This window comes from Rhinolophus sinicus, linkage group LG09, assembly GCF_036562045.2.
Source record: "Rhinolophus sinicus isolate RSC01 linkage group LG09, ASM3656204v1, whole genome shotgun sequence".
In the NCBI taxonomy this organism is placed as follows: Eukaryota; Metazoa; Chordata; class Mammalia; order Chiroptera; family Rhinolophidae; genus Rhinolophus; species Rhinolophus sinicus.
Window position 1 is genome coordinate 101,073,563 of NC_133758.1, and position 15,339 is coordinate 101,088,901.

Below are 15,339 nucleotides of genomic sequence, written 5' to 3' on the forward strand. Positions count from 1 at the left end.
CCTGATTTGCTGGTCACTGATGGACGTTAACTATGTTAATGCTGGTGTTTCATTGGTATGACCAGAAGATAATATGACTAAGTTTCTAAACTAGGGGCCTGGAACTTGTAGCTCCAAATTTTATGGCCTCCTCAAAGTCGATGCCTTAGGATGCTTTAATTCCTATTCCAATGATGGCCCACATGTTAAAATATTCTGAAATTGCCTTTAAAGATCTCCTTTAGTGTCCATAACACATCCTTTAGAATAATGCTGGAAAATGGTTCTCCTTTGGTGGCATATTTGATTCAGATCAACAGGTAGTGTCACAACACATATACCGTGTTTCCCCCAAAGTAAGACCTAGCCAGACAACCAGCTGTCATGTGTCTTTTGGAGGAAAAATTAATATAAGACCCAGTCTTATTTTACTATAAGACCGGGTATAATATAATACCTGGTCTTATATTAATTTTTGCTCCAAAAGACGCATTAGAGCTGATTGTCTGGCTAGGTCTTATTTTCAGGAAAACACAGTGTGAGTATAAAAATTAGCAATAATTTCATGTTTATATGCAAATTTCACTAATGGTCCTCAAAGTATCTTTTATAGCTTATTTTTCTTTTAAGCCAGAATTTAAACAAGTTAATGAATTGCTTTTGGTTGTCTCTTTCGTGTTTTTAGGGATGCAGAGATATGACTTTATGTATGGAACTCTGCAATTCTGTGCATTATATAAACATCACAAATGTATCAACTGAATCCAATGGAACTTCAGTGAAGGCTAAGAGCGTTCTGGCATTGCAAAGGGCACACCTTAAGTGTGGGAGGAGATGAGTCAGTCATTCGTAAAGGCCATTAAATTGGTATGACTATTAAGCATGCTCCTTTTTTCTGTTAGCACACACAGAAAATGATGCTATTTCCATAGCGTGCTGGGATTAACAGAAGGGGCCCTTGGGGACTGGCTGAGGTTCCAGCTGCCTCCGCTTCCCAGTGCTAAGGGCTGGGGACCTACATTTGTAGTACACCTTGGAAATGTTGGGATGAAAAGTATGGCAACTTATGGTGTCCAAGTTTCTTTATGCCCCAGGATATTATTTCCAACCCCCACCACTTTGGGTAACCTGATGTGTTTCTTCCTCAAAAGAGCCTTGCTTTGTTCCCTTTCAGCGGCCACATATACCCATTAATCTGGAAAAAAACAAAAACAAAAAACAAAGACAAAGGTGGCCTTTTCCATGTTATTTATTCACAGTCAACTAGCTACATGAGGGGGATAAACAAATTAGTCTTTTGGGGGAAGCATATGGGGATGGGTGGAACAGAAAAGAATCGTACAAATGGTTAGATGGAAGATTTACAAATATCCATTAAAAAAATAGTATCCTCTGTGGGTAACAGAGGAAGATAAAATCATCACACATAAAATACATTAGCAACTTCTGATCATTACGTTCCTCAAAACCAAAGTCGCCAAAAATGGTTTGCATTTCCGGCTTCATGATTTGCAGGTACTTATGGGACACATATTTCCAACACAGAAAAAGAAAGACTAACACCGAGTCACAAATTAATACAATGCAGAGGAAAATTGAACACGTGAAAATAGCTATCATCTGGTAGCAAAAATAGATTTATGCCGATGTTAGTATCAAAATTAAAGACATTCAAATAAATTATGCCAATACATTGGAACTATTATTCCTAAGATCATAAGAACAACTTCTTATTGCTTCTACTCATAACTAAAAGGTCTGAGGAAATTCTATGATATCTGGAAGGCATATAATAAGTTAGAGAACGTGTAGTAGACTTACAACAAGTTTCAACAGCCAAATAAAAACTTTGCAGTTTATTATTTTTCTTTTAGGGTTGACATTATTAATAGCAGAACAAGACTACTCATCATAAACCTGGAAAACACAGATAAAGGACAGTGCTCGAAGCCCAAGCAAATGATTTATGGGAAGTCATTCAAAGTAGAATATAAGAAAAGCCGCAGCCCAAATGAAGTCAACATTTTAAAAAAGTGGATTTCATATTTTTCTCTCCTAGAGTGTCCCATGGGAAGCACACGAAGACTGTGGGACTTATTCAGACATTCTGGGGATTTGACACATAACTGGACTGTTGTACCAAAGTGAATTGTTTAATTGGTACCAGAATCAGCCTGGCTTCCGGGAGGTGGACTGCACAGGGAAACTGCACTGAGACTTTGATTAATACATTTGACTCAGGGAAATACCAACCTAGGCTTTGGGGCCCTGGGAGGGAGGTGATCTGCTGCCTGGCTACATGGGGACTGTGGGCTCCTCCCCGGATGCCTCTCCTGCACGTTGGGGTCGGCAATGGTGGCCACAGGGACGTGTGAAGGGCCACACAAAGTCCTCCTTCTAAGAATATCTTTGTCAGTCACCATAAATTTGGGGTAGAATGTCAGGAATAAAAATGGAGGTTAAAACATGTGTCTCAAATGGTGTATTGATTGGTGTTAGTTAATCAGCAGAGTCAAAGTCCAGAAAAATTAGTTTTTGTCTCGATTCTTCCCAAACAATGCCACGTTTCTGTTTTCTTCATCTTAAAAATATAAAATGCCATTGAATTACAAATTAGGTGGGAAGGTGCTTTTGAGAATAGGGACTGAAAGGGAAAAAGAAGCCATTTCCCCCTCAAGGTAGTTTTAAAATTATAATATCAGGATGCATCAGCAAGCTGTTCAAATGTCAGAAAAGTCCTTTACAGATGCTGGTACTGTTTAGTAGATTTTAAAATTTGAATATAGTTCTGTATCATATTCTAACCTCCCCCCTCATCTCAAATAAAATGACTACAAAGATGATAGTTGGTCCATTTATCCTTGTAATTCCAAAACGAAGCATAATATCAATTGAAATCATAACATTGAGACAAAGAATTTCCAAATACTGCATGACAAAGCTACATCCGTTCAGGCTGGCACACATCATTTTTATTTATTTATTTGGTTTGGGTTTTTTTGAGCCAGCTTCTGGAGCAGGCTTATTTAACAGTCAATATTACTAGAAATCTACATTTACCTTCACATTATGAAAACTAGATTCGCTCCCCCCTTGAGTACCCTTACATACACAATCTTCTTCTTCCTGTCTGCGAGCAGAATTTGGATACATGCTTGAAAAGCAAAGAAGAAAGCACACACCAAAGAATGTGTTATTTAACCGCTTAGAAATGGAAATGATATTAACATTGTGTTCATTTTGATATCTTGATAAAATGGAATGGATGAACGCAACATTGAATGAATGCATTTATTGTTTTTAAAACGCTAGTCACTTGCAGATTCCAAAAGGCTACTGATACACTTTCCATAACTCTCCATTTTGAAAACGCAAAACTGGTTATTTGGTGTGACACTGAAAAATCATGCATTCTTTTTTTCTGTTATTTATTCTACTTTTTATTCATAGCATTCTACATGCTTTGAAGTTACTTAAATATCTAAAAAGGTTTTGGGGAGAAATATTTTTACCACACCATTTTACTTGATACTCCATAGAATTATTATGGATATTAGAGTAAAAGACTTAAAAATTAGGCTTTGGTTTTAATGTAACCTGGGCAGAAGTTTGAATTGCTTTGATAACACAATTGAACAACTGCACAAATTCTTATATTGTAATTTGAAATAACACATTTAAAAAGACAAAGTTTCCCCTTTCTGTAGTTATAATCTGTGTTATTCAAGACTGCTGCAAAACTCACAAAATAGTGATATAAGAAAAAAGTGTAGGAAAGGGATAAGACATTTAAAGCTTTATCAGAATACAACACAAAGGAAGAACAATTCTCTACAATTGTCTATAAGGCAGGTGGTCAAACTTTTTATACAAGATCTAAAATATGGTGCTTATTAAGAGGTAGAAAATACCAAAACAGTATTTTAAAACAATCAGTTATTTTGCTGAACTTTTACAAAGTCAAAGTGCTCGTGGAATGTGCTGTATGTTTTATACTAAAACTGGGACATTCCACACTCAACAGAGAGGTGGTCAAACACAGGACGGGAAGCTAGGGGTGGGGTGGGAAGCAGAAAATCGTTTCTTAACTTGTCAGGCATTCAGCTGTCACTATGGAGAAATTTCCGACTGCCGCTCTGGGATTTCATTATGACTTTAATTAATGGGATGACCCACCATTTCTCTGAGTAACGGTATAATTTTGCACACAAGGCAAGAAAACTATAGGGATGGATGAGCTCAAATGCTTCCTATCCAGGAAGGTGCCATATGCACCTTATATAAAAACATACATTCACTAAACTTATACTATCCTCTCAACCACCAAAATGTAAATGTAAATATTCTCCAGACTCCAGCACCAGCAGAATTGGTCTGTCTGAGTAGTTCAAGAGCTGTCTGAGGCAAAAAGAGATCTGAGCTACCAAATTAAACTTGGGTAGCTTCCACATGAGTCACCCTGGGTATTCTTATTTCTTAATGCACCTGGGAGAGATGGATTTTTGTCTTCTCCAACTTAATTGTATAAGGCATAAATTTAATGTCAATTTTCCTAACCTTTGGAAAATTAGTGTTAAAGCTTCTTTCTCAACCCACACGTTAACATTCAATCTTTCATTTTTATTAAATAGTTTATATATAAAAAGAAATATCAAGGTGTTCTACATTCATATAAACAATCGTGATCACATTTGAAATTGTAAAGAAACCTACTGAAGAAAATACATAATTAAATACAATGCTAAGTTAAGCAGAAGTGATCATTCTAGATAATATCTGTTATATAGACACACGTTTGTGGCTTCAGAAAGCAAACACAGGAGAAGTAGAAGGATGTATCGTTCTTTCCTTTTTCACCACAAGACAGGATGGTCCAGTTTGGAAAAACCAAGATCTTTCCTCAGTTCCAAGTAGGTGCCATTGCTCACCCAAGAATCATCATCAGATTTCCTGTGAAAGATGAAAGAATTTCTTGAAGGCTCTTGAAAATATTATCCTATGTTCTCTTTTCCTTTCCCTCCTCCTACCCCCGCTCCCCATTATCATCCTCACATGCATGAAATATCCCTAACAGTCCAGTACTGGAGCTGGGAGGGAGCCAGAATTCTGGAAACCATTTTGTTCCTTCTGACTTGGACGTCTCAAACTTACAAAAAGAAAAGGAATGGGAAGGCATAACAGTCTGGAGAAAATCGCCTTGGTTCACTCGTCTTTGAATCGGTATCATATTACATAAATCAAAATTCAGAAGGTACAAAAGGGTGGATAACTAGAAGTTTTCTTCCTACCCATATCTCCTAGCCTCCTCATTCTTTTCTTCAGAGGCAATCATCTTATCGGCTTCATTCTTTCAGAGAAACTTCATGCACGTGTGCACGCGTGCAGGCAGACACACACACACACACACTCCGCCCCCTTCCATTTTTTTACACTGTATGGTGTCCTACCCCTTGAGTTTTTGACATAATAGTATATATTGGAGATTATTTTCCATTGTCACATTAAGGTCAGCAAACTACAGCTCACAGGCCAATCCCAGCCTTCTGCCTCTCTTGGCATACTGTTGTACTGGAACACAGCCATGCCCATTTGTTTAAGTATTATCTATGGTCGCTCTCCTGCTGCACAGTGGGGCTGAGTAATCACTACTGAGACCTTATGGCCTGCAAGGCCAACTATTTTTACCATTTTCCTTTTATCGAAAAAGTTCAGTGACTCTGTCAGTAAGAGAGTCTTCATTTTTTAAAAACAGTCGCACAATATTCCATTGTAGGGATGGACCAAAATTTAACAGTCACCCTACTGGTGGGCATTGAGGAGGCTGTTTTCAACATTGCTACTATGATAGATTAGTAACTAATGACTCCTACAAGTGTTTCTGTTGCTCATGAAAAAACAATGTCAACCAAAAATATCCCCCTAAACAACAACCGAAGCCTGCATGTCCTGAAAGCAGCACTGGGTGGAAGGGGTAAGGCAGGAGCCTGTGGTTTCTTTATATGTACCTGCTTTAATGTTGACTTTTAAAAAATGAATGAATAACCAAGTCGCTAAAACCATGTAAAGCCCTGGCCTGGTAGTCAAAGAGCAAGGCCCCAGTCTGGGACATCCCACTGTTCCCTGAGACTTTGTTTCTTCTCAGTTAAAATAAAAGAGGGGGTGAGGGGGGCTGATGATTCCTGATGCCCCATTCTATAGCTTTAAGTCTGTCTTTAGCAAGACCTTCTGGGCAACTTATTTTTAAATGAATAGTACAGGTTCCAAATCCAAGCCAAGGTACACTGAAACTTCTGCAATCCCGAATTAGACTACTTGGACTTTCCATTTTGATAACCAATGAGGTGATCATATATTATCTCTGTCACTCTGTAAAATACACCGAGGTGGGTGACTAATCTCAGACACGGATTTAACAAGCTGGCTTGGTATGAAGAGCCAGGCTAGGGCGGTTTCATTGCTTCTTGCACCAACACTTACTGAACACCTCCTGTGCAAACTCATGGGGTGAGGTGCTGAGAGGCAGCTGGGAAAGAGTGAAGGATGCAAAACAAGAAGACACCACTGCTGCAGAGGACAGAGGAAGGGACAGCCCAGAGCCAAGAGTCCATAGAAAGTCAGGCGCGCCCACAGAAGGGAGCTTTCACCACTCTGAAGCAGGAAAAATATAGAAAATGCTCGTATTTTAGGGAGGCGACACACGTGTTCACTCTCTTCATATCAGAGGCATCAGGTGTTGCCAGGACTTACCAGCCAATGAGCCACACAATCTGGATACACACCTGAAAAACCGCGGCTGGTGGTCCACGTTATTTTCTTCTAAGACCCGCCGCCTTTCTCTCTGTAGCTGTTCAACCCTCTGCTTTTGCATTTCAGCTTCTTCTAAGTTCCCTTCTTCTAGAAACCTGAGGCATGAGGGAAAAAATAAAGGAATATGAGTTCCATGAAAATATAACAATCATTACTACCGAAATTGCATGTGTCCAAACTAGATATTCCACATGCTTTCCTATACAGAAGAACCTTCTCCATCCCTTAAAACAATATTTTGAGGTAGTTAGGGAAGATATTATTTTTTGAATTGGTGATATATACATGGTGCAAGAAACTATAGCTATAAAAAAGAATTTGCGGTAAAGTCTCCTTCTCATCCTTGTCTCTAATTCTACCTATTTCCTCTCCATCCCACCCACCTTCACACCCCCCCAAACAGGTAACCCACTATTAGCTTCTAGTGCACTCTTCTAGAGATGCTTTCTATGTGTGCATAAGCAAACATACTGTTCCCCTCCCACCCTTTTTACAACATAAATGGTAGGGTGCTACACATACTGTCTATGCCTTGGTTTCTTATTTTGTTTTACTTTTTATTTAACAATACATCCTGGAGTTCTCTGTTGGTAGCACATAGACATCTTTATTTTTTAATAGCTGCATAATATTCAATTGTGTGGCTATACCTGAATTTTATTTAAACCATTTCCTATTGTTAGACTTTTTGGAATGTTACCCATTTTTCAATGTTACAATTAATGCTACAATGAATGACCATGTATACCTGTCACTGTGCATATGGGTTAGTATGCCTGTAAAGAGGAATTTCTAGAAGTGAAATTGCTGGGTTACAGGGTTAGTTTGTAATATGGATATAAGCAAACTGTCCTTTATAGGGATTATAGCAATTTATATTCCTATCAGCAATGATATTAGAGTGCCATTTCCCCATAACCTCAGAGTACATCAAATTTTGAATCTTTGTCATCTGAGAAGCTGGGAAATGATATGTCAATGTGGCTTGAAAATTTTCTATTTCTTTTAGTGAGATGGAGCATCTTTTCACATATTTAAGGGATGTCTGCCTTTCTTAGTTTGTGAACTGTTCATTTTCCTATGTCCATTTTGTCATAAAGGGTGGATCTTTATTTCTAGAATCAATTCATGAAATGAGTTGCACATACAGAGTTCTCAGTTTGTCATTTATCTTTTGACTCTGGGTATATATTTTACTTGCTTTGCCATGAAGAAGGGTGTTGCTGTGTGTGTGGGTGGTATTTTTTTTTTAAATAAAGTCAAATTTTACCTTTCTTTTTTCCTTCTGGGTTTTGAGTCTTATTAGAAAGGTCTTAGGGAAGAGATTATTCTTTCCATTTTACAGAGTAGGACACTGAGGCTGAGAAAAATTAAAAGACTTATCATATGTCACACAGCGTGTTAGCAGCAAACAAAGAATCAGAAGTTAGATCTCAGTGCACTAAAATCATTGAAATTCGAGAGCTCGGGGGAACGGGATGCTTTTTTACTCTTTCAGCTATATAGGATCTATTGCATGCACTTAAACTCTTAAAAATAAGCACCTTTTCTTGACATTTCAATAGAAATGGGCTCTACTGATGAATAAAAGATATGCCACACACAGATCTAAGTTGGGGTCCGTTCTTTCCACCTGATTGCATCAAGTTCCCCTGGACCTCTACTCCTGATGACATTGCCTATCTCTCTTAGGCTCCTTTGGTGGCCTGCGAGTTGTTAATAAGACTTTTCATAAAGAGTTTTACATCTTTGGAGATCTTTGAAAAATCCTTACCTTTGGTCTGGCCTAAATCGAGTGTCAGTAGGTGGTAAGAAAGATTTAAACAACGGATCGATTTCATTTAATTCTAGTGCAAACTGTGTGAAGCCATAATATTGTTCATAGCCTTTTGGCATGGGATCTGAAAGAAAAAGAGATCATTCATCCGTAACCTGCATTTCATTTATGGTACGTGTTAATTCCTCTACCTTTTTCATCTGAGATTAGCTATAATTCTTTTCTCTCAGCGCTAAACTCTTCCATTTCTATTAAAATATTCTGGCTAACAGATAGGGCTGAATATTTCTCTCTAAATTTTCTTCTCTCTAAATTTTCTACCTACAAGGATAAAGCCTTCTTTGTGTAGTCATACAGCAAATTTACAAACACCATGAAGTTTCTATACTGTTTAAACTACAAAAATAATTTGTTACCAAAATAAACATGTTAAAAAGAACTCTAGGTCCATTTTTCCTGACTAACAAGACATGCACTCTGGAGAGTCCATTTTTCATTTAAGTGATGGCAAATTCTCCTGAAACTCTGTCTAGCACCTAAAATAGTGCCGAACCCCTAACAAGTGGTCAATAAACGTTATTCTTTTCTCCCACACCTGCCCTTCTCATCATTATCTCTTGCCTTTCCAAATCTTACATATTTTCATTTAAAACCATTTTAGCAGAAGCCAGGAACAGAGATGGATGATAGTGGCAGAAACTTTGCCACCTGGAACTAAAGGGGACAGAGAAACTAGACTGTTGGTCCTGCTACTCTGCAGGATGGGACCACAGAGCTACCCAGCTGCAAACAGGTGCTATCCTTCAAGGGCAGGGAAGAATAACTCTGCAAGTGACTCAGAGATCCTCAGACTGCCACTCCCACCACAGGCCCAGGGGGCAAGGCAGCCTCCACCTTCTAAAGGGTGGGGCCTCTGCTGCAGCTTCAACATGCCAGGCTGCCACCACCCAGAGCCTTAGGGCCCTTGAGGGCAGGGCCACTGCCCCAATGGGCCCAGAGGGCTGGGCATTGAACCAAAGAGGATTATTCTGGAGACTTAAGAGCGAGTGGCATTTGCCTTGCTAGTTTTTGGCTTGCTTGGGGCCTGTCACCCCTTCCTTCTTTCCTACTTCTCCCTTTTGAAATGTCTAGCCTACGCCTGTTCCACCAGTGTATTTTGGAAGCACATTTTGGTTTCAGAGGTTCACAGTTGGAGAGGATGAATCATACCTCAAGTCTCACCCATACCTGATTTAAACGATAGTTAGATGAGACTTTGAACTTTAGAGTTGATGCTGAAATGAATTGAGACTTTTGGGGCTGTTAGGATGGAATAAATATATTTTACATGTGAGAAGGACATGAATTTGGGGGGGCCAGGGGCAGAATGTTACGGACTGAATGTTTGTGTCCTCCGCAAATTCCCATGTCGGAGCTCCACTCCCGGTGTGGCTGTATTTGGAGATAGGGTCTCTAAGGACGTCATGATGGTTTAAACGAGGTCGGAGGGGTGGGGCCCAGATTTGGCGGCTGCCTGCAAGCCAGGAAGAGATCCCTCACCAGAACCCAAATTTGCCAGGACCTTGATCTTTGATTTCCCAGCCTCCAGAACTGTGAGAAAATAAATTTCTGTTGTTTAAGCCACCCAGTGTGTGATATTTTGTTACAGCAGCCCAAGCTGCTGAATGCAGGTATAGTGAGTGCCCTAACTTAAATGCCAGCTGAAAATACCTACATTTACATATTGGGTAAAACAAATGTAGACTAACAAAACTCATGGATAGCCTGAGCGCTAATTGTGCACACATACAAATACAAATGCTTTCCGTGAACTTTTCTGCAGACCATTTCTGAAGCCTCAGAAGTCCTTTTTCGGTCAAATTCTAGGTCTAATTCTCCGTGTGTTCTAAGCATGGAAAGAATATCAAAGCTTCCCAATGGGCCTTCAAAAATCCACCGTGTCCCTGTCCATCAGAGTGAAGACAGTGGTTTTTCTTGAGAAGAGCCAGGGATACTCAGAAAGGCCAAGGTGAAGATATAAACTCGGTGAATAACAATGACAACAAAAATAACAGCTTATGCAGTGTTCTTTCATCAATGTATTACTTTAACATCCAGAGAGGATGGTAACTGTCGTCTATGATACATACTTTAAGCAAAGGAGAGTGAATGTGTCAGAATCTCATGCCTGCCCCTGAACCTCTGAAGCTAGAAAGGCGGCTACTGGTGCCAATTCATTCTAGCTTCACGGCAACCTCTACGATGGAGGAAGATGTGGCTGCTGCCCATAGGAAGAGACATTGTTGGCTGCCTCCCTTACATTCACTTCCCTTTCTTACTTGCTAACAGGAAACTGCTCTGGTCAGGTGGCATTCTGCCCTCCCCAGGGCATGAATCTTGACCCATCAGAATCTTTCCCACCTACCCAGTTGCCCAGGATTGGTGCAAGGATGGGTTTGGGTCCACATCAGGCTGACAAAATGTAAAGACACATTTGCTGGGGGACTGCAGGAAATACTTCATTTCTGAGAAAAAAGAGGCACAAGCAAAGAAAGCTCTTTTGTCCTCCCTTCTCCCTGCTTGGTGAGCTGCCACGTGGGGATATGATATTGAATCGTGACAAGTGTTTCGCATCCGTGAGGGGAAATATCACCGCAATACTGGCAGTGACAGAATGTGCCCTCATTAGCTGTGCTCTTGGCACAGGTAAGTTGTCTGTCAACAATCCTGGGGCCACCCACCCCCTCACTTATTATTAAGTATTAGTCCATAGCCTATGGTTTAAGCCACTATTAGAATAATTTTCCTATTTCATTTTGATCAGCCTAAAGCATCCTAATAGTGGTCTCCCAAAACAATGGTCTTATAATATGACCATGACTTGGAAACATACCTGTCAGATTAGATGACCTAAAGTCTTAAGATGCTCTGGAAATATGTTATGAAGATTTGGTTTCCCTAATCCTTCTCCCCATAGCTGCTGCTTCAAGGACTCAGCCTCCTTCTGGAATTGGGTGAATCTGGGGGATACCTAACTCTTGTAGAACACACCCCCCCAGGTCATTCTGCTTTTCTGGAAACAGTTTTCTCTTTGTCCTACTGTAGAACGACCTCTTATATTTCACTGATATTCCTTCTTAGGGCCCAGTACAGATGCAGGAATGATGTGTGTTGACTGGAAGATAGAGTGACCGTGGATCAGCAACGGCTTTGTTCTGGGATTAAGTACCTAGACCCACCAGCCCAACGGAGGCATCAGAAGCATGAGTCTGAGGCATGATCCGGTGAATGAAAGAAGGGCCAGTAGCTCAAATATGGTCCAAAGCAGGCTGGAGACACCGGTGGACACTGAGCCTGCCCACCTGCAGTTCCTCTGGCCATGCCCCTCGCCCCCCTGGCCTGGGGCTGATTAACCCAGATACTAACTCGCTCTCCAGACACAAGAAGACGAGGACGAGCCACCGCAGTAGATGCTTTCGTGCCATTTCCCAAATAGCCGATGCACCGCTTTTCCACTCTTGTCAAACACTGTACCTTCAATCTCACGGGCGTTAGCGCTCCAGTATTTTGCCTAGGATTCAAATGAGAGTTGTCTGGTTAGTATTCTGGGGTCAACGTACTACAGATATTAAGAGAAACAAAAAAAAAAAGGGGGGGGAGTGAAAGAGCCATAAAGATAATTCTACACTGCATATAGTTTGCTAGTTCTGGGTTCTAACTTTTTTTTAATCACATTTTTAATTATTTAATAAAAATTAGTAGCTAACCCTTTATTTACAGTTTGCAACCCAACAATCAACATTTGATACATTTTTTTTATGCGTATGATACATTTTTTTCAGTTCTTTTTCTACATGCAATGTAGGAAGGGAAGGCTCAGCTCTTATACATCAGCCAAATAGTGTGGTCGCTCCCTCCCCTGGAACAGCTGTTCCCTGACTCTCACTGTGGCTTGGACTATTGCAATTTAAAAGAAATGTAACATATAATTTTTTTCTCTAAAGGAACTAGACAGTCCTTTGTAAATCATTCAAGGGAGGCTGCTCTGTAAACCAATCAATTTTCAGTTTATCCTGTTACTTTTTTTCCCCAAAACTAGATCTGTTCAACCAACCCGTGGTACCCAAGGTACCCCATATTCACCCTGCAGTTTGGTCCTGAAACCAGCTCAGCTCAGCTCAGCCCAGCCTTGTGGATTTTATACAGTACCACATTGCGGCCAGCAGAGGGAGCTCCAACTCTCTAGAGTCGATTTCTTTTTTTTTTTTTTTTTTTTTTTTTCAAATCGCCCAGTTACCCGGTTGCCCTAAAAATCTCTAGGAAAAAACAGAAGGCATTACTCCATAAATCAAACATCCTAGTACTATTTTCAGCCCAAACAGAATCCATATTTGGAAACCAATAAAGTTGAGTGGCACTTCCAGGCCATATTTTGGTGGGTTGGCTTCCCCATTCCAAGTCTAGGGTAAAAATGGGAGGAAGGGAGGCGTACAGCAGTATCTCAAAGCTGAATAACAAACGTAAAAGTGAGTTCTCACGTCATGTAGACATGGGGAAAAGGGATACAAATACTGTCCAGGCTCTTCAGTTTAATCTGAAACTTCAGTCAGATTTTTCTCTTAAGAGATATTTGCCACCAAATCCAATCCTGGCAATACAATGGGATGCCACACAGGGAGGCAGCCACGTTCCACAGGTAATGGCTGCATCTGCTTTCAGATTTTCTTTCAACTCCAGAAGTGCGTCCAATGTTCTAATTCTTTTTATCTCTCATGGCTACAAAAAAACTATTCTCCAGTTCTAAGTGGGTGAGTGGTAGAACCGGAGAATAGTTTTCTGTAGCCATGAGAGGTGGATGGTAGAAATGGAAGTTGAGCGCATTTCCCTTGGAGAAAGTGCTGAGAACTAGGTGGTTCTCACCTGCATCAGAGGTGTATAGATTCTTGCTCCAAGCGGCCTTTTGTTTCTTTTTTGCAGAGAGCTTAGATGACACTTTCAAGGCAGGGTCATTTTTATTTTACCCCACATCACTACTAGCTTTATGTCTGACTATAACCCAGCTTGACTTATAGGATATAAGGAAGACCCCAATCCACCTCTCCATAATGTCCTCCACCAACTACAGGTCGTGCAGAGAGGTACCATGTGAAATTCCACAGTTAGAACCCAATCTCTCAGCTTCTGATCTTGCTCTTCATTCTATGCAAATATTTCCTGAGAAGGGTAACACTTTAAGGCCATTTTAGAAACATACGATTTTTAAGAGCAAGAGGGACTCTCAAGAGGAGGAGAAGGTGGGAGAAGGGTTCCAATCAAGGCAGTTGGAAAAGTACACAGACTATCCCATGTTTTTCCGCTTCAGACCAATCAGCCAATCTATTCATTTATCCTATGAATATTCATGAGCCTCTGCTGGGTGCCAGACACCATTTTCAGAAATCAGGCAACATCCCTGAGCAAGACAGACCAGGCCTTTGCTTTTCTGGAGTCAGGAATGGTGAGGAGGGGGTGGGGAAGAGAGAATAAACAAGTGAACCAACAGCGAGCAAGCTAACTACAGACAGTAATAAACACTTTGCAGAAAATGGGATATGTAGCGAGTGACACAAGATGGGGCGGGCAATGGAAGGATCTGGGAGAAGAATCCAAGCAGAAGCAAATGAAGAGAGAGAAAGAAGGCCAGTGTGGTCAGAGGACAGTGAGGAACGAAAGGGATGAGGGAGTGATAGGAGTTTAGGTTGGAGAGCAATGAGGGTGGGGATGGGGGGGGGATGGGGGGGAGTGCAGGCTGTGCAGGGGCTTGTGGGCCATTGTAAGAATGCAGGATTTTACTCAGAAAGATGGACGTTGTTAGAGGATTTTGGTCAAGTATGACATGACTTTCTTTTCTTTAAATTGTGGTAAAACACACATGACATAAAATTGATCATTTTAATCATGCATAAGTGTACAGTTCAGTGGCACAAAGTACATTCACAATGTTGTGCCACCATTGCCCTATATAGGTCCTGAAATGTTTCATCTTCCCAAACTGAGACTCGGTATTAAATAATAACTCCCCATTCCTTCTTCCCCCCAGTCCCTGGCAACCACCATTCTACTTTCTGTCTCTAGAACTGTGACAGCTCTAGGTGCCTCATATGAATGGACTCATACAATATTGGGCCTTTTGTGTCAGGCTTATTTCACTCAGCACAATGTATTGTAGCATGATGACAGATGTCACAAGGGCCCCTCTGGCTGCGGCCCTGGGGACAGACCACAGGGGAGCAAGGGTGGAAGGAAGAACCGTGACCCTGATCCAGGTGAGAAAGGTGGGCTGGGAACAGGGAGCCTCTAGCATTGCACATCTGCTGGCACAAAAGGGAAGGTGAAAAATCCCCCAAGACCCCTGTGCCCCGAGACCACAGCTCTGCCAAGGCCGTTCCGGGATCAGAGCTCCCAGCCCCACCAGGGTTACCTTTATAAAATTCACTTTGCAGTAACAGGAATCATCATTCACGTTCTTGATGACGATCTCTCCGTAGTGTTCAATCCACCTCTGACCACTTAAGATGTTATGGATGCAAGAGGTCACTTTGTTCCACTCAAAATGGTCTCCAAACCTAAAAAGGAGGAAAAGGTGAGAGGAACAATTCCTGGAAGAGCCGGCAGCAAACGCAAACAAACACTGCTATTTTTAACTATAAGTCACTTAATGCATTACTCATTCCTTCATTTACGGAGCCAGCCCTCACTGAGCACCGAAGCCATGCTGGGCGTCCTGAGCTTTCCCTCTCCAAGGAGGTGTGCACACA

At 41.0% G+C, this 15,339-nt stretch overlaps 1 protein-coding gene across 8 annotated transcripts in view; it reads right to left on the bottom strand.

Annotated features, from left to right (window-relative positions):
- Nucleotides 1–1,212: 1,212 nt before the first annotated feature.
- OSBPL3 (oxysterol binding protein like 3) overlaps nt 1,213–15,339 on the bottom strand; it is a 159,627-nt gene continuing 145,500 nt past the window's right edge. For all 8 annotated transcript variants that reach the window (XM_019726119.2, XM_074340879.1, XM_074340883.1 and 5 more), the window contains 5 exons: nt 15,003–15,147; nt 11,969–12,113; nt 8,561–8,687; nt 6,759–6,881; nt 1,213–4,929 (listed from right to left, as the gene is read on the bottom strand). In XM_019726119.2, the coding sequence (XP_019581678.1) occupies nt 4,833–4,929; nt 6,759–6,881; nt 8,561–8,687; nt 11,969–12,113; nt 15,003–15,147 (637 nt within the window). In that variant the 3' untranslated portion in view covers nt 1,213–4,832. The remainder of the gene's footprint in view (nt 4,930–6,758; nt 6,882–8,560; nt 8,688–11,968; nt 12,114–15,002; nt 15,148–15,339) is intronic.